The sequence below is a fragment of the Chaetodon auriga genome, chromosome 13, assembly GCF_051107435.1.
Source record: "Chaetodon auriga isolate fChaAug3 chromosome 13, fChaAug3.hap1, whole genome shotgun sequence".
Taxonomy (NCBI): Eukaryota; Metazoa; Chordata; class Actinopteri; order Chaetodontiformes; family Chaetodontidae; genus Chaetodon; species Chaetodon auriga.
Window position 1 is genome coordinate 3,638,114 of NC_135086.1, and position 21,642 is coordinate 3,659,755.

General features: G+C 48.0%; 3 protein-coding genes across 6 annotated transcripts in view; 2 read left to right on the plus strand and 1 right to left on the minus strand.

Annotated features, from left to right (window-relative positions):
* Nucleotides 1–7,714, plus strand: part of pde9aa (phosphodiesterase 9aa) — a 22,712-nt gene extending 14,998 nt beyond the window's left edge. The window contains exons 7-19 of one of the 2 annotated variants that reach the window (XM_076746534.1): nt 1,998–2,082; nt 2,467–2,527; nt 3,466–3,540; nt 3,714–3,800; nt 3,908–4,012; nt 4,693–4,775; nt 4,897–5,053; nt 5,167–5,280; nt 5,403–5,507; nt 5,758–5,886; nt 6,983–7,078; nt 7,179–7,243; nt 7,337–7,714. In XM_076746534.1, the coding sequence (XP_076602649.1) occupies nt 1,998–2,082; nt 2,467–2,527; nt 3,466–3,540; nt 3,714–3,800; nt 3,908–4,012; nt 4,693–4,775; nt 4,897–5,053; nt 5,167–5,280; nt 5,403–5,507; nt 5,758–5,886; nt 6,983–7,078; nt 7,179–7,229 (1,148 nt within the window). In that variant the 3' untranslated portion in view covers nt 7,230–7,243; nt 7,337–7,714. Of the gene's footprint in view, nt 1–1,997; nt 2,083–2,466; nt 2,528–3,274; nt 3,350–3,465; nt 3,541–3,713; nt 3,801–3,907; nt 4,013–4,692; nt 4,776–4,896; nt 5,054–5,166; nt 5,281–5,402; nt 5,508–5,757; nt 5,887–6,982; nt 7,079–7,178; nt 7,244–7,336 lie in introns of both variants that reach the window. The other variant, XM_076746533.1, reaches the window with a different exon arrangement.
* On the minus strand, nt 7,600–13,279 carry wdr4 (WD repeat domain 4). Its single transcript, XM_076746535.1, has 11 exons — nt 13,167–13,279; nt 12,358–12,426; nt 12,011–12,154; nt 11,774–11,930; nt 11,265–11,377; nt 11,020–11,080; nt 10,627–10,731; nt 9,869–9,933; nt 8,997–9,183; nt 8,662–8,731; nt 7,600–8,465 (listed from the first exon to the last, which is right to left on the minus strand). Exons 1-11 carry the CDS (start codon nt 13,247–13,249, stop codon nt 8,281–8,283), a joined length of 1,239 nt encoding a protein of 412 aa, XP_076602650.1. The 5' UTR covers nt 13,250–13,279; the 3' UTR covers nt 7,600–8,280.
* Nucleotides 13,280–13,663: 384 nt separating this feature from the next.
* On the plus strand, nt 13,664–21,419 carry LOC143330198 (uncharacterized). Of its 3 annotated transcripts, XM_076746532.1 has the most exons (8): nt 13,664–13,803; nt 13,987–14,053; nt 15,377–15,527; nt 17,729–18,424; nt 18,506–18,913; nt 20,198–20,261; nt 20,779–20,903; nt 21,092–21,419. In XM_076746532.1, the coding sequence occupies exons 2-8, from the start codon at nt 14,009–14,011 to the stop codon at nt 21,121–21,123; spliced, it is 1,521 nt and encodes a 506-aa protein (XP_076602647.1). In that variant the 5' UTR covers nt 13,664–13,803; nt 13,987–14,008; the 3' UTR covers nt 21,124–21,419. The 3 variants fall into 3 exon arrangements, with proteins under 3 accessions (XP_076602647.1, XP_076602645.1, XP_076602646.1); XM_076746530.1 differs by having other exon boundaries at nt 17,729–18,913; XM_076746531.1 differs by having other exon boundaries at nt 15,377–15,482; nt 17,729–18,913.
* Nucleotides 21,420–21,642: the final 223 nt, after the last annotated feature.

The following is a 21,642-nucleotide window of genomic DNA, read 5'->3' on the forward strand; positions in this document are numbered from 1 at the left end:
GTTTCATAAGAGCCCCCCCGTGTGCTGACCCTCTCAGTCACCATGACAACACGAGTTTGCTTTGGTCACCATGGCGATTTCCCCAACTCTGCTGCATTCAGCTTCCTTTTTGAAGCAAAGTGATGAAGAAGAGGTGATCAACAGGTCTGAACGTCTGGACGAGTCTGTGTTAGAAGGATGTGATTTTCATGAATAATGGTGTTAATTAGACTCAGACTTAGACTTAGACTTAGACTTAGACTTAGACTTAGACTGCTTCTTGAGTGATCCCAGTTTGGGAAATTATTTTGTTGCAGTAGCAATTAAACATACACCAGGACAAACACAGGATGTATACAACTATTCAGAAAAAGTAACAGTAAAAAGTAACTAAATATATAGTTACGTAACGTGTGTTATAATATAGTATAACACACATTATATAATATTATAATAATATAATAAAAGATACAGTAAAACTAAGTATACAAACGGTATTTACAGTAAAAAGTTTGTGCAGTTTCAGATGATAAATTGTGTAAACTGTAGACTGTACGTGCAGTGGTGCAGATAATGTGTAAAACACAGAGTGTGTGAGGTTGGTGGATGAACTGTGTAAGTTGTGCAGTGCCCCCCCCCCCCCCCAGCAGACCCTTCAGGTGTCTCCCTTCAGCTTCATGAAGGCTCATTAATTAATTGATGCTCAGTTATGAGGCGGACGTCCCTGAAGTTTTCTGAAGCTGAAGGGAGACGCCTGAAGGGTCTGCTGGCTCGGGGGGGTCAGTCAGACACACCTGGAGCGGCAGGTGTCCAGAGCAGACGAGACGTCCTGTTTCTGTCTGAGGTCGTTTGCTTCACGCTGGGACGTCCTCCGTCAGTGTGACCCTGTGGGACGGACGTCCAGCCGAATCCGTCGGTGGACGCTCGTCTCACGACTGACGCGCGGCCACTTCACACGCCAGCTGCCTGGATACCTGGTCGCTAAGGCAACAGCGTGGCACCCACACTGATCTCCATCCTCTCATCACTTTGGTCGCCATGGTCACCACTTTAGTGGGAGCTGGAGTGTTTCCAGTAGGAGGAGGAGGAGGAGGAGGAGGAGGAGGAGGAGAGCTGATGGAAGCAGAGAAAGGCAGACATGAGAGAGTTCAGGGAGGCGCCTCAGACCACAAACAGCTGGTCATGTTGATGCTGCTGGTGGCTCAAAGAGGAGGGCTGCACCTCCTCCACCTCCCTCTGACTCCCAGACATCCTCCAGCAAAATAATATCACAGTGTTTCAGCGTGTTTCTGCAGTGATGACACCAGAAGTGTCTGTCTGCAGGTTTCTCAGCTTCAGCTTTGAGTTTGCTGCGTTGCCTCCTTCTGTGGCTCCGCTCCTCTTTTTGGAGCCGACTCCTCCAGAAGGAGCAGGTCGATGTGTCGCCGTCACATTCAGCCATGTTTGGTTCTGCTGTGCATAGCGGTGTGATGTCATCACACATTAACATGTGGAACATTTCCAGTATCACAGTGTGATTATGGTACTGGGAGTGATGGCACTCAGCCCGTTTGAATGGACCTCACGGAGCCTTCTGATTGGCTGATGCTAACGCTGCAGTGTTACCGTTACCTGACCTCACTGCAGTGTTTGACAGCACGCTGCTGTTTGACCTCTGCTCTGATTGGCTGCTGTTCATTTGCTGTCATTCATTAATCATCATCAGACACTCTGGACAGCGAGTTGGCAGCTACCAGTAATAATCTGATGATACCGAATGTCCCCTGTGACAGGAGGACCGTCACAGGGGACATGTACTGCTCTGAGTACTTTTACTTTGAGTACTTCAAGTACATTTCCCTGATTATATGTATTTTCAGGACTATGTTGGTTTATTGTTTGAACACTTCAGCTGGTTTAATGAAGACTGTCTGTCTGTCTGTCTGCCTGTCTGTCTGTCTGTCTGTCTGTCTGTCCATCTGTCTGTCTCTCTCTCTCTCTGTCTCTGTCTGTCTGTCTGTCTGTCTGTCTGTCTGCAGTGGAGGGGATGAAGGTGGTGGAGATCGAGAAATGTCGCAACGACATCAAGAAGCTCCGAGAGGAGATGGTGTCCAGGAACAACAGGTGACATGAGGACACGAGCTCAAGAGTCTCTGAGTCTGTCCAACAGGACGGCCTGGAGGACACAGAGGACAGGCGTCTTTATCACGAACTGTGGCGGCTGATCCTGATTACTGTGTGTTACAATCAGCTGCTGATCTGTTGGCTTCATCAGTAGTATCAGTATTACTGCAGTAGTATCAGTATGAATGCAGCAGTATCAGTATTACTGCAGTATTTTCAGTATTACTGCAGTAATAACAACAGTAGTAGTTGTGAGACCATGTGATGAACATTTATTTATGCACTAAACTATGACAAATACTGATTACTGTTATATTAGTAGTAGTAGTAGAAGTAGTAGTATTCGTACCAGTATTGTGATTTATCCTGTTCCGTGTTTTTCAGTAACTTCCTGGAGGACAATAAGAAGCTGACTCCTCGCCGAGACGTGCCGTCCTACCCGAAGGTAAGAGTGTCTCCACCCTCTGATTCTGTTAGCCAGGTGAGTCTGCTGACAGCAGCGTGTCCTCAGGGGCCCCTGGAGCCAAACGACGTCCAACATGGACGTTTAGACAAAAGTCAAACCAGAAGTCATTGATTGAATCATGTGACCGGTGTGAAAATGTGATTGGCCAGTTTTATAGATCAGGCTAAGCAGATCAGTAGGTCAGTGTGAAGTGAGTTTGGTGTGTGTAGGTGTGTCTAGAGGTGTATACAGGTGTTTAGAGGTGTGTGTAGATGAGTGTAAAGCTGTATACAGGTGTATGTAGAGGTGTATACGGGTGTGTAGAGGTGTGTGTAGATGTGTATACAGGTGTGTGTAGATGAGTGTAGATGTGTATACAGGTGTGTGTAGATGAGTGTAAAGCTGTATACAGGTGTATGTAGAGGTGTATACAGGTGTTTAGAGGTGTGTGTAGATGTGTATACAGGTGTGTGTAGATGAGTGTAGATGTGTATACAGGTGTGTGTAGATGAGTGTAAAGCTGTATACAGGTGTATGTAGAGGTGTATACGGGCGTGTAGAGGTGTGTGTAGAGGTGTATACAGGTGTGAGTAGATGAGTGTAGAGGTGTGTGTAGCTGTGTTCAGAGGTGTATACAGGTGTGTGTAGCTGTGTGCAGAGGTGTATACAGGTGTGTGTAGGTGTGTGCAGACCCCCCCACCAGCTGGGTGGAGCCTGACAGGTTAACTGCCGCTCTGTTACCTGCAGTACATGCTGTCACAGCAGACCATAGACGCCCTCAAAAAACCCGCCTTCGACGTCTGGCTGTGGGAGGCCAATGAGGTGAGACAGCAGTTGACTGAACCCGTCTCACCACACTCCCCCTGTCTCTCTCTCCCCTCCCTGTGCCCCCCGTCTGCCCTGCTGCCCTGTGTGTGTGTGTGTGTGTGTGTGTGTAGTACCACCTGTCAAAGGAGACAATAGAAGCTCTTAGATTGCCTACATTCGATGCTTGGCAGTGGGAGCCCAATGAGGTGAGACTCATGCTGTCATTCATCCTCTGATTTGTTTTTCATCAAGTTAAATGATTAATCATTACTGATCAATCAGCTGATGGTGACGCTGTGAAGGATTAATCAGTGGACATGCTGTTAATGATTAGGACATTTATCAGCCTGTGGAGCTCATCACGCCTGTGTTGTTGCAGATGCTGAGCTGTCTGGAGCACATGTACCATGACCTGGGCTTAGTCAAAGACTTCAACATCAACCCCATCACACTCAAGAGATGGCTGGTGAGACCTGGACCCAGAGCCTTCCGAGTCTGACAAACTGGATCTGAAGTTTTGGAGATTTTTGTGATCGAGGGTCTCAACCGTCCTCTCTCTGTCTCTCCTGGCAGCTCTGTATTCATGACAACTACAAGAACAACCCCTTCCACAACTTCCGCCACTGCTTCTGTGTCACCCAGATGATGTACAGCATGATCTGCCTCTGCAGCCTGCAGGTGACCACGAAGCTCCTCCAGAGCGGGACGTGGCTCCAGGCTCACGTCACCACTGGTCCCAGTTATGTTAAGACAGCAGCGAAAGGTCAAGGTGTCCAGATGTTTAAATGTCGTGACATTTTAGCGTCAGCGTCAATACATTCTTCACAAAGAGCCGAGAGACAGGCTCAAAGGAGCCAGGAAGCTGGCGTCACGACCAGCAGAGAGGCTCTATTGAAAGACGCTGTGGAGGTGCATGATGGGAAATGTGCGGGAAGGATTCAGGGTTTCTAGAGCCTGATCGATACGAGGGAGGGGAGGTCAGAATATCAGCCCCCCCGACAGATAAAAGCAGCTAAAAAACAAGTCAAAAACAAGTCAAAAACACGAGACATCGGGGGGTTGGGAAAGCTCGGTGGAAAGACTGAAAGGCTGAGGAGGAGGAGGAGGAGGAGGAGGAGGGTGTGATGAAGGGGAGACACCTGTCTGAAAAGGGGAAGGAGAGAGAAAAAAGGAGCTTCTTCCTCTCGGAGAGTCTCCTCGTCCTCCTCCCTCTCTTGTCAGGGCAACTATTCACAGGAGGTTTTATTATCACTGATTATCGCTATTAATGATTGATATGAAGCACACACACACACACACACACACACACACACACACACACACATTCATTGATATAAATGTGTGTGTTTGTTTTCCAGGAGAAGTTCACTCAGGTCGACATTTTGATTCTCATGACAGCTGCTGTGTGTCACGATCTGGATCACCCCGGATTCAACAACACGTAAGACGCACACGCACGCACACACACACACGCGCACACACACACACACACACAGGTTTGCAGACACCTTTCTCACCTCCATTTCTTCACTTCCTCAATTCCCCCCCCCCCGATCATCCAGGTACCAGATCAACGCCAGAACAGAGCTGGCGGTTCGCTATAACGACATCTCGCCTCTGGAGAACCATCACTGTGCCGTGGCCTTCCAGATCTTCTCTCAGCCCGACTGCAATATCTTCTCCAACTTTGACCCCGAGGCCTTCAAACAGATTCGACAGGTGTGTGTGTGCGTGCGTGTGTGTGTCAGGATGAACTTTGGACAAATGCATACAAACATATTTCCGTCTTCTTCTTGTGCCGCTGAGCTGTTTGACCTCGTGCCGTCTTTCAGGGAACCATCACTCTGATCCTGGCCACAGACATGGCGCGGCACGGGGAGATCCTGGACTCCTTCAAGCAGAAAGTCGACAATTTCGACTACACGGACGAGGAGCACGTCACCTGTGTAAGAGCACGCTTTCATTTCCCTGATTAGAGGGAAGTTACACAGAATGACGGGAAACATTCAGACCCTTCAGTTCAGTGAAATTACTAACACACGGTGACCTTTGACCTCGCTCTGTGCAGCTGAAGATGGTGCTCATCAAGTGCTGCGACATCTCCAACGAGGTGCGGCCCATGGAGGTGGCTGAGCCGTGGGTGGACTGCCTGCTGGAGGAGTACTTCATGCAGGTGAGTCGCTGTAGATCACACTGCAGACTCCTGTTTCCTGTCCGTCCTGGAGAAGAGTCCCTCCTCTGCGGCTCGTCCTCAGGTTCCATGCATGCTAACAGTTTTATCTGATCAGAGGTCTGAGCGTGTCCAGCGTGTCCCCGCAAGGCCTCGTATGATCTGTGATGTTCGGCTACATAAGTAAAACTCACTCCTGTCTGTCTGTCTGTCTGTCTGTCCGTCCTCCTGTCTGTGTGTCTGTGCTGCGCAGAGCGACAGGGAGAAGGCTGAGGGGCTTCCTGTGGCTCCGTTCATGGACAGAGAAAAGGTCACCAAGCCGACGGCTCAGATCGGCTTCATCAAGTTCGTCCTCATCCCCATGTTTGAGACTGTGATGAAGGTGAGCGATGACGAAGGTCGAAGTAACAGAGCCCTGGTTCTGGACGTGTTTAACTCTCGTAGCGTTTGAATAAGTTCTGTGAATCTGTTGTATCAGAAGTTTTTTCTTCTTTCCCATCAATCATCTGACGACCCCTCAGACTGATCTGCTGACCCTTTGGAGGGGCCCGACCCCTACGTTGGTTAGCTGACAGTATATGAAGTATTTAAAGTAGCTCCACCTGCAGCTGCTCCAGCAGTAACATGCTGCTCTGACATTGAAGCTTCAGTATGAACACACTGATAAATTCACAGAGAATCAGAGATCAGACACAGGAGACGTTTTACTGCACACACAGTACTTTTACATTTAATACCTCAAGTACAGTTTTCTAGTACTGCAGTACTTTTACTCAAGTACACCCCCGTTTCTTAAGAAGTTGGGATTCTGTGTATTTACCTGAAAATAGCACAAAGACAATGAATTTGATGCAGCAAGAGGAAAAGCTGTGAAATGCTAACAGGAAACAGCTGGTGGAGCATCTCAGCTAATCAAGCTACCTGGCAACAGGTGAGTCACATGACTGGGTATAAAAGAGCCTTTCAGAGAGGCGGAGTCTGTTTGAAGTGAAGATGAGGAGGCTTCACCTGTGACAGACTGAGCTGGAAAACAGTTTTTCGACTTAAAGCTGCAAAGAATGTGTGGATTTAAATTCTACAGGACAAAAAGTCATTAAAAGAAATGTGTGCACTGAAGGGACGAGACCCAAAAACAAGATCTGGAGCAACATGCTGCGAGTAGACGACGTCTTATTTCATATTTCAAAAACAAGGCAATGTCTCTGTCTGCGTTTCACAAAGAACATACCTCACTTCCTACTCACGACACAGTACACTGTATTTACTGTCTGAGAAGTGTATAGTTCCCTGAAAAATTCCCAGAATGCAACAGAAAACGTGTCACCAAAGCTAACAATCCCACAAGACAATGTGTTTCAAGTGAAGTTAATCTGTGTGACTGAAACCTTCATTTACAGCTCGAGGCAGAGAAACTTTAACAAACAGTCACATAAACACAAAGTAATGTGTGTGTGTGTGCGCGCGTGTGTGTGCACCAGCTGTTCCCACAGATCGACGAGGCCATGGTGCAGCCGCTCAGAGAGTCGAGAGACCGATACGAGGAGCTCAAACAGATCGATGACGCCATGAATGAGGTCAGAGGGTTTCTGAGCGCATCTCGTTTGTTTTGTTTTTCGGCTGTGACTGATGATGACAATGATGATGATGATGATGATGATGATGATGTTCCTGCAGGTGCAGAAGAAGAAGAGTGAGAACTTGACCATGGGTGGGAAGAAGAAGTAACCGGTTTTGAAGAGGTAGAAGGAGCAGAGCTTCCTGTGTCTGCTGTCAGTGTTGGACCAGGTCTCAGAGCAGCAGGAGTTATATAACCAGTTCTTCTGTGTCAGCAGCAGCGAGCGAGGTGGCGTTGAGTCCTGTTGGTTCGAGACGGGACGGACATCTTTCCATCGCTCCATCCCCGCCTTGCTTCGCCTGCCAGAGAGCGGAGCAGCGGCAGGATGTGGGATCTGGATTTCCAGTCCGTCACAGACACCGAGGACCGGGTTTGAGACGGCGTTACAGACGGCCGACGGCGTCGAGGATCAGACGGAGCGCCCGAAGGGAATTCAGGAAATGTCCACATGTACAGCACAAACTACTTCACTGAACAATGTTTAGATACATAACTTGGTTTTTTATTTGAAATGTGTTGTTTTTTACAGCTTGTACAGATTTTTAGTGACTTTTGTTCTTTCCTATAAAAAAATAAAAGGATTACTTTAATTACAAAATCAGTTTCCGCTCCCTGATGTGATGCCTCTTCAAAAGTGTCTGAACCTTCTCTGTACCCAGTGCAAACACAAAACACAAGGATGATTACTGAATCATTATCGATCATTATGATTAATCGATTAGCTGTGTGACGTCTTCAGTTTGCTTATTTTGTTCAACCAACAGTCAAAAACTCTTCACTTACCGTCAGAAATGACAAAGAAGCAGAAAATATTTGACATTCTGCTTGAAAAACAATCAAAACAGTTGTCAATTAATTCTCCTTCGATCAACTACTCGATTTCTTGACTGAGCGTTGCAGCTTTGAATGTTTCTGTAAACGATGGATCAGCTCTGGAGAGCACAGGAGTGAGCAGGAAGTCAGAGAAGAAAAGGGCACGTGGTGCGTTCACAAACGATGGAAACAGAATCATGTTTATTTCTAAAAATCCAACCTAAAAATCATCTCTGGAGGCCTCGTGGTGACGCGCCGACTCTCCACGTGCTCCATCAAACACATTCAACTCATTCAACACTGAAAGCATCGTAAAGGAAATCACGGCGCTCGTCTCAAAGTGTCCGTTCAGGCGGACGTCTGACATCCAGTGGCGGACGTCTTGGCCCTCTTGTTGCCGTTGGTTTCGTGCGTCTTCGTCCTCTTCAGCTGCTGCTCCTCCAGCCTCTGCTGCTTCTTCTGCAGGTACGCAGTCACGTTGTCGAAGCTCACCTTGTACAGGTGCTCGAAGCGGCTGTTGGTCCTTGTGGAGGCTGTGTGAGAGAGGAGCAGGAGGAGCACAAGGAGAAGGTTAGTGAAGGAGCCACAGGTTCAGATCAACAGCTTCAGCAGTAAGAGATAAAAACATCTGGATGGTTCTGTACAGCTGAGATCAAACTTCAAAAAGGAAGAAGAAGAGAAGGAGAAGAAGAAGACACATGAAGAGTGTGTGTGCGTGTGACCTCTCACCCTGAAGCGTCTCCCAGTGCAGCCTTAAGGCTTCGGTCACTCTGCTCAGCTCAGGACTGTCGGCGTCAGACTGGGTGGAGCAGCAGAGCGAACAGGTGAGTCATGGAGTCATGAAGGTAGAAGCTGCTGAGCTGCTCTACCAAACCTCTCTTTAAAAAATGACATTTTAAATTCCCAGAGGCAACAAAACAAACGCACAGCGACCAGCAGTGAAGCACGTGATCCTCTCTGCTCGGTGTGCTTTGATCAATTCAACCTTTATTTACACTCAGAACAGAAAACTGTTCACAGAAACTGTTCAGCAGTGAATAAACTCCACGTGGATCTGACCGCACCTCCCAGGAGCCTCCTGTGTGTTTGTAGACCTGCAGCGGTGCATCACTGGAGTCCATCAGCACCCACAACCGGCCCTCAGGGTCAAAGGTCACGTCCAGGGCACAGTGGGGGAGGGACAGCCTGCTGTGTGGCACCAGCTTCTCCCCGGCCTCCCGGTCCACTGTGAAAAACTGAACCCAGGACTCTCTGAGGACACAGAGATCAGCTGATCACTGGGCGGATCCATCGTCAGGATTCAGGAAGTGATGGCTTCACCGAGCTGAGCCTCTAACCTCACCCCCGACCCCTGACCTCCACAGTGACCCTGTGCCTCCACTCAGCCAAGAATACATTTAATGATGTCGAGCAAAATTAGCTTTAGTGGTGTGAAAGTTAAAAACAGCTTCCTGTCGCAGCAACTCGAACGATCCACGAGGTGACTGTGGAGGAAGTGATGCGTCTGAAGATGAACGACACACTGCCTGACTGTCAGGTTCACCTACAGGGGGCCATTCAGCACTTTGTCCACCAGAGGGCAGCACTGTGAGACCCACTGAGCAGCTCTGCGCAGTGCTGCTGTGATGAGTTCATGAGCTGCTCTGATAATCAAGGTGAACATGAGGCTTTGCTCATCAGATGAAACAGGAAACTGAGGACAAAGTGTGATTTTACAGACTAAACAATGAATCATCGAAGGAACCGATGGATCAGCGGACGCTGAAAACAACCGTTAGGTCATTCCTGCATTCTTTAAGGGGTTTTATGACTGTGGAGGGATGTTTTATTTGCCTCTTGTGCTTCAGGCTTTGTATTAAAGCAATGGATGAAGGCAAACAGGAAGCTGTAAGACGACTTCCTGTCAGCTGATTCACAGACAGGAAGCTGCTCTCACCTCTCACACTGCACGGCGACATGACGAGCGTCAGGAGAGCTGGTGATGCGGCACACAGATGGCTTCTGGGAAATAAGACACAGACAGGCAGAGTGGAGGAGTCAACGCAGGCTTCTGATTGGTCAGTCTGTAAAAGAGGTGACTTTTTACTGCCTGTCCAACGTGGAAAACCTTTATTTACACAGAGGCAATAATGAGATCTTTAACGTTTCAGACTGAACAAACCACACATTTAAATATATTCTTCATCATTTCATCACATTTGAAAACCGTTGACCCTGAACGTGACTTTGTCTGGAGCCTGTTTGCTGCGGCGGAGATGAAAGGATGAAATTTAAGAGCCAGCGAAGGCTTAAACTGAGCACAGCTGGTGTTTCCCCAATAAACTGTCATGGAGAAACATCCACTCGTCTGCAGACGACCAACACGACGACAACTGCTGACTTTTACAAGACAGCACGGGTGGAGTTCAAGGATCTGCAGGGATGCCAGCGAATAACTGGATATTTAAAAGGCAAACTCGATCTCGTGCTGGAAACGTCACCGTTCTGTGCAGACATGAGTTCTTTAGCTCCGCTGAGGCTAACGCCGCAGCTGTCCACAGGACACGAACACACAGACGAAGCTTCGCGGTTCAGAGCGAGCGTGTGACCCGTTTTCTGATCCCTCCACCAAAGAGGAATCTCACAGTGACACGACAGACGACCATGCCGGCCGCTCCGTGAGGAGACAGGAAGCTAAACACACTCTGCGGTTACCTTCTGCTCGTCCGCCTCGGGGCTCAACGTCTCTTCGAGCGCTCTGAGGTCCCAGCTCTGCAGCTTTTGGCCGGACTCGTACTCCCACAGCTTCACGGTGCCGTCCTGACAAACACACACACGCTTCACACTGAGCTGAAACTCGCGTCTGGCTCTGATGTCACACTGCGAGGCCTCAGCGTGCAGCAGATCTTTGACATCACAAAACAAACTTTTCACGTCTACATGCTGTCTCAGAAACATATTTCTATTCAGGGTAACAGTTCCATGGTTTGTGTAACGGTGAAGACTACATCTCCCATGATGCCACGCTGCGCCACGAGCACTCGATCTCTAGTTTTGCTTGTTTTGAAGGAGAGACGCTGTGTTTAAAGTCAGTCTGTGCACACATACCCCTGATCCTGACAGCAGCAGGTGAGGATGACCTGCTGGAACCAGCAGAGCGCTGACGAACCTGAGAGCAAGCAGGACACACACACACACACACACACACACACACACACACACACACACACACACACACACACACACAGAGTTCACTGATGAACTTTCCACTGTGGTGAAACTCTTTGCACATTCAGTGTTTCATTAAAGGTATTTCAGGGGTTCTTCTTCTTCTCTGCGGTTCGGTTACTCACTGCTGATGTCCCAGGCAGAAGGACTGGATGTTGTAGGGACACCTGAGGTGACTCACTCTGATCTTCTCATCGCGGTCGGCTGTGATGATGTACCTGTCGTCCGGCGACGTGGTCTGAAGACGACAGAGGAGCGAAATCATTCAGAACAAACTGTGACCGAGAGATCTGTTAGTGTTTGTCCTCAGAGTCTCTCAGACAGACGGACACACACACACACACACACACACACACACACACACACATTTCTATTTTAATCCACCAATTCTCTCTTTACACATGTAAACGTGACCTGAAGTGCATTTTCACACTTGAGGTCTATTTTCTTCTGTTTGTGCGTGACTGCAGACCTGTGACAAACACAGGTCACCTTCACTCAACTCAGCTGGCTGACCTTTGACCTTCTGACATCACAAACCCCGGCCAGCCTCAGAGCAGCTAAACCTAGGCGAGAGGAGTAACGAGAAGTGTGTCACTTCCTGCCACAGGTGTGACGGCTCAGCGTTCCTCACCACGGCCAGCAGCATGGACAGGTGGCCCATCTTCAGCTCGCCCTCCTTCTGCGGCTCCTCCACTGAGAACGAGTACACGTCTCCTGATTTGTCGGCTGCCAGCAGCTCCTTCTCGGCATGGCTGAACATGAGGGAGGTGCACCTCCTCACCACGCACCTGTGCAGAGCGCACACACACATTGTTAACACACCTGTCAGGTCTTCTGCAGATCGTGAAGCTGCTGCGGCTGCACCGACCTGATGCTGACGCACCGCCATGAAGGCTCACGCTGAAACAGGACCAGCCTCTTGTTGTCATCAGTCAGCGCCACCAGCTTTCCAGATGGAGACACAGTGAAGGCGAGGACTTTGTCACTTCCTGTTTCCTCTGCGGCGCCATCACTGATGACAGAGGAGACGAGCCACCGCCATTAAAGATACAACATTCATGATCCAAATACTCCATGTTTTTACATCTGAGGTCACACAGCACATCAGATATTTAAGAGAGTAGAAAATATGGATTGAAATGAATTTATCTGTCTTTTTAACTTTTAAGACTTTATCACTTCCTTGAGCAGCAGGCGTCACCTGCCTGTTTTTACCTGTTGTCATCGTCCTTGGTACTCTTCGTCTTCCTCTCAGCGGTGCTGCAGTCGAACACAAACGGTTCTCTGCAACAAAGTCATGAAGGTGAAAATCAGTTATTTTTGACTGTTCATCTGGTTTGTTACGAGCTCAGCTCAGACGACCTGAGGCTTTCAGCAGTAATGATTATTATGACTGTGACGTTTCACAGTCTGCGCTGTTTCGGGTTAAAGTGTTTCAGATTAAAGTGTTTCTGTGGGATAACTTGCTCATAATAAACAGGCTCCTCGTTGGGAAACCTTTTGACAATTAAAAATCGTTATCATCATTTGTTCACAGTGCTATGATAAAGGACAAACCCCCTCCACTCAATGAAAATCAAAGATGATTGGTAGGCTTCTCGGCTCTGATTGGACGACACCGTCTGTACTTAACTTAAAAAACAAACAAACAAACAAACAAACAAACAAAAAGAGTTTGTAAAGCTACATTTATATATATATTTTACATCTGATCTGCAGATACTCGCTGGTTCTGAAATCTAGTCCTTCAGCAGGACAGTTTGCAGCTAACTACGACCAAATATGAGATAATGCTGATGATGATGAGATGAAGGTCAGACTGCGTCACACAGATGCCAAAACATCTCACACGTTTCCAAACCACATTACGTCCTAATCCAGAAGAATTCAGAAAGGATCTAAGACTTAACCCATGCTGCCAGTGGCCTGTGTAGAGCTAGGTAACACTGTTAGCATTGAGAAGCTAACCCGACCGTCTACGAATAACTCCGAAAACACGGCAAACGGTTTAAAGACGTCCGAACCTGCTCTGTCTGCTGTCGACTGCCACGAGTTTGGTGTCGCAGCTGAGGACAAACCAGTCTCCACAGAAACACACGGCAGCCATGTCTGTTGTGGTGCGACGCTGGCGCACGCGGACTGTGGCGTTTAGTCGCGCTGAAATGACGTCACTGGCTACGCAATACACGCCCCCTCGAGAAAGAACACAATGTACACAAGAACAGCTGAGGGGTTAAAGCGGGGGTTTCCTCACCAAAACACACACGTTTAGCTTCATAAAACAATATTATAAGACGAAAGAGTAAAAGTAGAGTCAGAAACGTCACTGAAGCTGCTTTTTATGGCGCCAAAATACCTTAAATATGTCACATTTCAGAGGAAGAGCTGCCTGAATGAGCGAGCAGACCCCATAGATGTTCACAGCGTTCAGCAGGTAGAACAGCACATGCATGTCGGACACAGCTGAATATTAACACGGAGAAGATAATCACAGACAGGCTGACTGCAGCAGCACACGCAGGGCTTGTGGTCGGGGAGGGGGCGGTAACTGTCGCCTTCGTGCTTACATAAAGGTGCGTGTGTCGGACTGAGGCTGAGCCATGCTGCTGCTGTGAGCCGGAGACCACCGCACGAAGCGACTGCAGCCTGATTTATCAAGAGGTGACGGAATAAACTGGTTTGATTGGAGCAGCCTGCACCCTCACAGGCTGCCGCTCAGTCTATCACAGCTGCTTGTCCTTCGTGTTTTCATGTTTTCCTGCACGATGCTCGTGTGTGTGTGTGTATGTGAGGATGTTCTGACTCTGCTCTCCTTTCCGTTTTGATTGATCGTCGGATGCACAGCACTGCCACCCTGCACAGAAAGATGGCGGCTTCCCTGCTGAGGATGGGACGGCTGGGCTGTATCAAGGTAATCAAACTTAAAGCCTTCACCTACACTCATGTGCTCTTTCACGTCCGAGTCCCTGCCGGAAGCATCAAGGGACCAAAGTGATGTTTGGACGGTGCTCAGCTGTTTGTCCGTGTCGTCTTCACCCCTAAGCTCGTGGCTGCAGTCAGCCAGAATAATGTTCTTCATGCATGTGGAGCTGCGATGGACTCCGCTCTGTTTTCTCTTCGGATGAAAGCGTGAATCGGTGAAAACGTGAAGCTCAGACTCGAGGCTGTGTCTGCAGGCTGAGAGCAGACTCTCAGGCCTTCAGCTGAAGCTCCTGCTCATGAATTTCACCCTGAGCTCTCTGATTTGCTCATGAAGACATTTTTATGATTGTGTGAATGTTTGTGAACTGAAGCCTCCCCAGTACAGAGTCGCTGACTCACACTGGAATCTGTCCATCGTTGAACTGGAACAGGCCATGTTCATTGGGATCAGGCTCCTTTACGTTAACACTGGATTTGGTGTATTTTTAAACCTCTCACACACCTTTGACGCAGCAGTCAGTATTCTTCAAACACAGAACTTTATTTTAAATTCTAGTGGAGATCCCAACAAAATGGCTGAATCGTGAGAAAATGGGTACAAGATGTTCAGAATCTATTTCCAGGTTTTGTGAAGCCAGAAAGAGTTTCCATCATGTCGAGTCAGTGAAGAGCTGATATGAAGGTATGCAAGGAAGCAGCAGAGGCAGGTTTAGAGAAACACCTGTGGCCTGCTGCTCTGTCATTGGCTGAGCAGCAGATTAAAGAACAAAATCACACCGTCTCTTAAACCCTGCTGCCGAGTTTAAACCGCTCCTGTGGTTTAGTCTGAGCTCGGCTGCTTGCTCCTGTAAAGCTCACCTTAATGCCACTAGAGGTCATCACACCTGAGCCTGAAGCAGACCTGCTGCACACCTGGTCTACCTGAGCTTTAAGGTCATATCGTTCAGTGTGAGAGCAGATTTCTGCCGTTGACGTCCTCAAACCGTTCACCGTCAGATGTTCTGAAGGTGCCTCAAACTAATGACTCTGCTTCAAAAGAAAGTGACAAGATTAGAAACCAGTCAGGTTTGATTTTCACGTATTTAAGACACAATATCAGAGATTATTGAAATGTCTGTAGTTGTTGTTGTTGGCGCAACATTATTTACAAGATGATGTGTTTATAGTGTGTTTATAGTAACATTTTTAACGCTTTGATTGTTTTTAGATCAGTAATGAGTTTCTGCTCCTTTTCAGGTGAATAGCTGAATGTAATCGTGTGTGTGTGTGTGTGTGTGTGTGTGTGTGTGTGTGTGTGTGTGTGTGTTCTCAGTGTTTGCAGGCTGAGAGCTGGAGTACTCTGAGAAGAGCACCTGCAGCTGCAGCCCTCAGCACAAAATCCGGAGGCTCTAAGAAGTTGGTGAAGAAGAGCGGCTCAGGTACGTTTCAGAGCGCCGCCGCCGCCGCTGAGACCTTCTCAGCCCGTCAGTGAAGCTCGAGCTGCTGGAACTGTGGTACAGATGTCAGTGATGTGTCGAGGAAGGAACACGTCAGGCTTCAGTTTAGGCTAAAATATAGTTTGAAGTTAATATTTACTACAACAGAAAAAAACCTTTCGGACTCAGAGCATCTGCACGTCGCTGCTGGTTTTGTGATGTTACTGAATGTTTTACATGACTTTGTGTTTGTTTCCGACAGATTGATTCAGTGTCTGTGCTCACAGTGCTGTCACAAAAGGCACAGTGTTGTCTACAGACGACACTCAGGAAAATCAGTCATTTGTCTCTTGAGGACTTCACTGCTCCACTAGAACAAGGACGCAGTGTTGGAGACAGACAGCAGGTTCAGGTCTGGACTGGACTGCAGTTGTTGTTGTTGTTGTTGTTGTTGTTGTTGTTGTTGTTGTTTCACCTCAGGTCTGATGTTTCTGTCTACCTGTCTGGCCTTATTAAGCCTAATCTGCTCACTCAGCCCAGTCTGAGCACACACGTCATGGACGTACTGCTCAAATGAGTCTGACTTCCTGTTTTCAGTGCAGCTGCGTCCATGAAGGACAAACACTCACCAGTCAGCTTCAGTGAAACTCTTCATATAGCTTCAGATGTGTCTCACAGCTGTAACATTTGGACATTTTTCTTCAGTGTTTTGTATGTCTGTGATTACAGCGCAAACAAGAGCTAATGCAGCGTGATGGTTTGTCGTGTGCATTCGCCAAAATATATGCAAACCACAGACTGTAGAAAACGTGGACGCCGTCCCCGCGGCGTCTCTCATAGCTCTCTGAAGAGACATTGTGAAGCTCAGTGACAGTGGTGCCAACTTGGCAGTGACTGGCTCCACCAAACTCCCAGCTAATCCAAAAATGGGCAAAGAGGTGGAGCTGAGACGGCTGAGTGAAGCCTGGTTGCTGAAGCTTAGCAGCTAGCTGTCAGTGAAAGCAGCCGGGCCGACAAGTAGTGATCATTTCAAGCCTTAATATGACTTAAACAGGTGAGTTATGTAAAAATCACCCCCTTACAGTCGTCATGAAAGAGCAAATTAGCTACAGAGAGTAAAACCATTTCTTGCACCAAGCTGTTTATTTCTGCTGTAAAGTTAATGTGGGGGTCTATGGGCACTGACTCCTTTTGGAGCCAGCCTCAAGGAGCCGTTGTTGAGACAGTTTTTCTGCATCGGCTTCATTTTTCAGCCCTTGAGGTTGACGCTGGATTCAAACGTTGGTGGAAAAAGACAGATTTAACATTTTTGTTAAAAATCCAACATGTATCATCATGACGTTGGTGGAGACGTTCTTCCTCTGCTGTTGTCTGACTGATTGCATTACGCAACTGTTTTACGGGTTAGACCCAAATATTTCAACCACATAACAGGCAGCTGTGAATGTTGTGCAGAAACCATGTAGCTGATCATAAACTGATCCAGCGTAAAGCTTTGTTTAGCTCTTGTGTGTGACATTGTGCGACTTGGAGTCCTGCTGGAGAAAATGTGACAGGAAGTGCAGCAAAGGTCAGGGGTGAGATTCCAGCCCACATGCCCCACGTCATGTTAAAAACACATAACGGCATGCAGCAGGTGTGTGGTCATGGCTGCAGGCTAAGAGAGCAGTCGTATAAATAAAAAGCCTGTTTAACCTGTTGCTGTAGAACCAGGATGTGGCTCATGTGCAGATTTGTTTGGATGTGTTTTTGCATTAAAATCTTTAATGTGAAATATAAATGCTCTGATTATGAGCTGGATTACCTCGAATCATTCAGTGACGTTTGCACCACAGTTCATCGTATTCACTTTGGATTTTCCTTCCACAGGTTACGGCCCCGTCAGCTGAGTTTTAGGTCCTTTTGAGATGAACGTGTTCCATTTGTTTCTATGTAAAGCTGCTTTGTTCAGGTGTCACAGGTTCAGCTCTTCTCTTCTCTGAGCAGTTAGGTTGAAGCTTTTCTAGAATACATTTGTGGTATCGTTTGGTTAACTCCCAGCTTTGTAATGTTTTCTCTTTTATGTTTCTTTTTGTATTTCCCTGTAATCCCTGTAAATGTTGGAGATCCCAGCTTCCTGGATATCGTTGGATTCTCTCAGTAAAATGTTGGCATTTTGTTTCATGTGGATTTACAGTGGACTTTTTGTCATTCAACCATAAACATGTTTAAAATAACGCATCTTGTCTGCTTGCCCTCCTTCGTCCTAGACAAAAACCAGCCTAAAACGTACTTCGATATAGAGAAACTTGTCCAGCACAAGTCAGTGGCTGCTGCAGCAGCAGCTGAAGCTGCAGCTAAACCAGCAGCAGAGCCTACACCCTCTGCTGCTGCACCTGAGGCCGTGGCAGCCACCCCTGCCGTAGAGGCTGCCGCCCCTGTGGTTGAAGCCGCTCCCACTGCTGAAGCTGCCCCTGAACCTGCTTCAGCCGCTGAAGCCACTCCTGTTGTTGAAGAGCCTCCCGCTGTCGAAGCAGTCTCTGAATCTGCCCCAGCGGCTGAAGCTGCACCTGCGGCTGAAGCTGCACCTGCGGTTGAAGCCGTTGCTGAAGTGGTTGCTGAAGTTGCACCAGTAGTTGAGGCGGTTGCTGAAGTGGTTGCCGAAGCTGTACCAGTGGTTGAGGCCGTCGCTGAAGCGGTTGCTGAAGCTGTACCAGTGGTTGAAGTTGTTGCTGAAGCTGCAGCAACTATATCTGAAGCTGCTGCTGCTGCTCCACCAGCTGAAACTCCTGCTGAAGCTGCAGCCCCAGTTGATGAAACTCCCGTTGAAGCTGCAGCTGAAGCTCCCGCTGTCGAAGCAGCACCAGCCCCTGAAGCTGCCCCAGCAGAGCCTCCCATCGAAGCTGCTGCAGAAGCTGTCCCCGTAGAAGCAGCCCCAGAACCTGCAAGTGAAGCAGCCCCAGAGCCTGTGGCTGAAGCTGTCCCTGTAGAAGCTGCTGCAGAGCCCGTAGAGGCTGAAGCCACCCCGTTAGAAGTGACCCCAGAACCTGCAGCTGAAGCAGCCCCAGAGCCTGTGGCCCCTGTAGAAGCTGCTGAAGCTGCCCCTGTAGAAGCTGCTGAAGCTGCCCCCGTAGAAGCTGCTGAAGCCCCTGTAGAAGCTGCTGAAGCTGCCCCTGTAGAAACTGCTGAAGCTGCCCCTGTAGAAACTGCTGAAGCTGCCCCTGTAGAAGCTGCTGAAGCCCCCGTAGAAGCTGCTGAAGCCCCTGTAGAAGCTGCTGAAGCTGCCCCTGTAGAAGCTGCTGCAGAGGCTGAAGCTGCCCCCGCTGAAGCCCCTGCAGCTGAAGTTTCTGCCCCCGTGGAGAGCGCCGAGGAGCTGGTGGACCCCGCTCCAGTTGTGGCTGAAGCTGCAGGAGAGGACCTGCAGGCCCCAGCTGAACCAGTCGAACCACCTGAGGGTACACACTACAACCTCCCCCTCCCCCACAGTCCCTCTCTTTTCCTCTGTGGACCCTCAGTCTCCCAGCACTCGTTTTCATCACCATTGATCTGAGTTACAGTAGTCGTTTGTGATGAGCGTAAAGATAAAGTGTAAAGCTACTCGACATCACAAACTCAAGTTTTTGTTCTGGCTTTGCACAGCTGGTTCCTGATAGTCTCTTAGTGTTTCTTGATGTATTTTAGCCCATAACCCTCAAACAGTCTCTCCCGTCCTTCACGCCTTATAAACCCCTGTCCCCTGTGGCTCACTCATCTCATGTAGTTCAGCTCATTGTCTGACGTGTTTGTGCTGCTTCAGCCGTGGTGCATGTTTTAACTGCACAGCATCAAGAGTTTTCACGTCTCATTTCTGGGCACTTACAAGGTTTCACTTCATGCTAATGTCTGCCTCCTAACTGCACTCATTCTTTCCACTCTCTGCATCATTAACCGTAATGTGTTCCTCCCAACTTTTACTAGTTGCTTTTTCATTTTAGTCAGAATCTCAGATGTTTTCTTTCTTTTTGTAAGATCATCGGTTTAATTCCCACCTGTCCTTCCATGGACGTTCCATCGTGGTCGATAGTCCTCCGTCTCCTGGTGTTGTGTTGTGGTTTGATGGACCTGTTCTGGTGGTTGTCAAACACTAAAGATAATGTTAACGCTGCTGTTTCCTCTGAAGGAGAACGGTCAGGTTGCGGCCGTCACCTGCCATCTTGTTTTTTTTTCTCTCCTCCTTCCTCCCTCACTCTTCACACACTTGTCTGGGACTCGCATGTTAAAAGTAATCTGTAATCGATCCCTGCGTGTCTGATCGAGTGTTTTTTTTTGTGGATAATGTGTAAATGGAAACCTTCCTTCCTCTCTCTCCTGGTAAAAGCACTTGGTGAAATCGCACCCTGGTTGCTGTGTGTGGAGTCCAAGTTGAACATTTGAAATCGGTTCTTTGCTCTGTTCAATGTTGCCTTCGATTAGACAGCTTCTACCTTTCAGCAGTCCTGTAAACGTGTATCTTAGCATGACCTATCACAGCAACCCTTTAACCTGTCGACTGACCTCACCTGTCCACGCTCTTTCCTGTCTGACCCCTGTGGCCGGCTCTGCCTTCACTCCCGGGTGCTGTTGTGTGCATGAGGGTTATGGTTCAGACCGGATTGTCGTATGCTCTCTCCACATGGACAGATGATATCAAACTCTTGGTCCTGGTTTATGTTCCTGTGAAGATTCATTCATGTTTTTTTTTTCCTCCCTCTGACTCTCAGCTCAAATGGACCCGATTCAGAAGCTCTTCCTGGACTCCATTCGCGAATACTCCACAAAAAGCCAGTAAGTCTCACCGCCTCCACCACACGGCTTCTGGTTCCATCCCAGTTTGTTTGCCGTGTGTTAGCTGGGTTTGGAACAGGGTCTGATAATCCAGGAGTCGCAGAGGTGTGAGATAAAGGTGTGTGTGGGTGTGTGTGATGTCAGCCAGAGCAACAGTGCTGCTGATCGATGTTTTAATGGAGCTCTGTGGCTCAGAGGAGGATCCATCAGGCTGTGATGCACTTTAAAGTGAGGTCAGAGCTCCAGAGCTCAGTTTTTACTGCAGAACTTTAATCTGGAAAACATGAAAAATGATTGATGGGGATGTAAGTTGTTCCCTTTCAAAATCTGATGTTTAGAAACAATTATTCCAACTACTAAACTAAAATAAATGAAGCATGATTCTGCACTTACTTTGTTTTTTCCATCAAAATTACTGAATAAACCAGATTTGATGGCACAGCCGAGTGTCTCGGCCCTGAAATGCATTAAAAATTAAACATTACTCTGCTGCTGATGGACCTTTGTCCCGCCGTAGGGCTGCCGGGGGGCTCGTCGATGCAGGCTCAGAGTATGAAAAGGCCCTGGCCGAGGAGATATCCAAGCTTCAGAGACTCTATGGTGGTGGAGACCTCACATCTTTCCCTGAGTTCAAATTCACAGGTGAGTGGAGGTGGAGTTCAGGTGTTCCATGGATGGTAAACTGTGTGTGAGGTCTGGTTATCTGGATGCTTTGTTGATCAGGTTTCAGAAAGTGTAAAATCTGAATGTGACATAATAAGATCAGAAAAGTAGCGTTCGAAAATATAAATGTTGCTGCTGAGTTAATAACTGTGCTTTGTGTCTGTTAGAGCCCACGTTGGACGAAGTTTCCCAGAAGTGAACGTCAGCACTTTGCAGCTGAGCTTTTCTACCGTCGCCTTCTCCTGTTCATCTGTGCTCCGTAGTGTTAACAGTCTGCCGAGTGTCAAAGTCAGAGCAAACCCTCTCCTCTAGTTTTGTATAAGAGAATAGAGTCCGTTTCAGTAGCTTGATCTTTTGTGGGAATGTCAGCTGAAGCTTTAGATGTTCGTTTCTGGCAAAGTGAACTTAGAGCTGTGAGATGAACTGTGTGTAGATTGAACCATGGCTGAGCTGAATGTAGAGAAAAACAATAAAGTCCAGTTCATATTTGTGGTATGTTCGCTTCTTTCTGCAGCATCGACGTCACAAACCTCATTTTATGATGTTAGCGCTTCATTTTCAAGTAGACAAAATGCATTCAACCAGTTTAAACAGCTGTATGTATGAGTGAGCATGCAGCAGTTAAAATTCAACAGATCACAACATTCTGAAGGTGCAGTGTGTTTCCACGTCTGAGCTCAGTTCAGTGTCACTGAGGAGGGTGAATTTTACGCACATT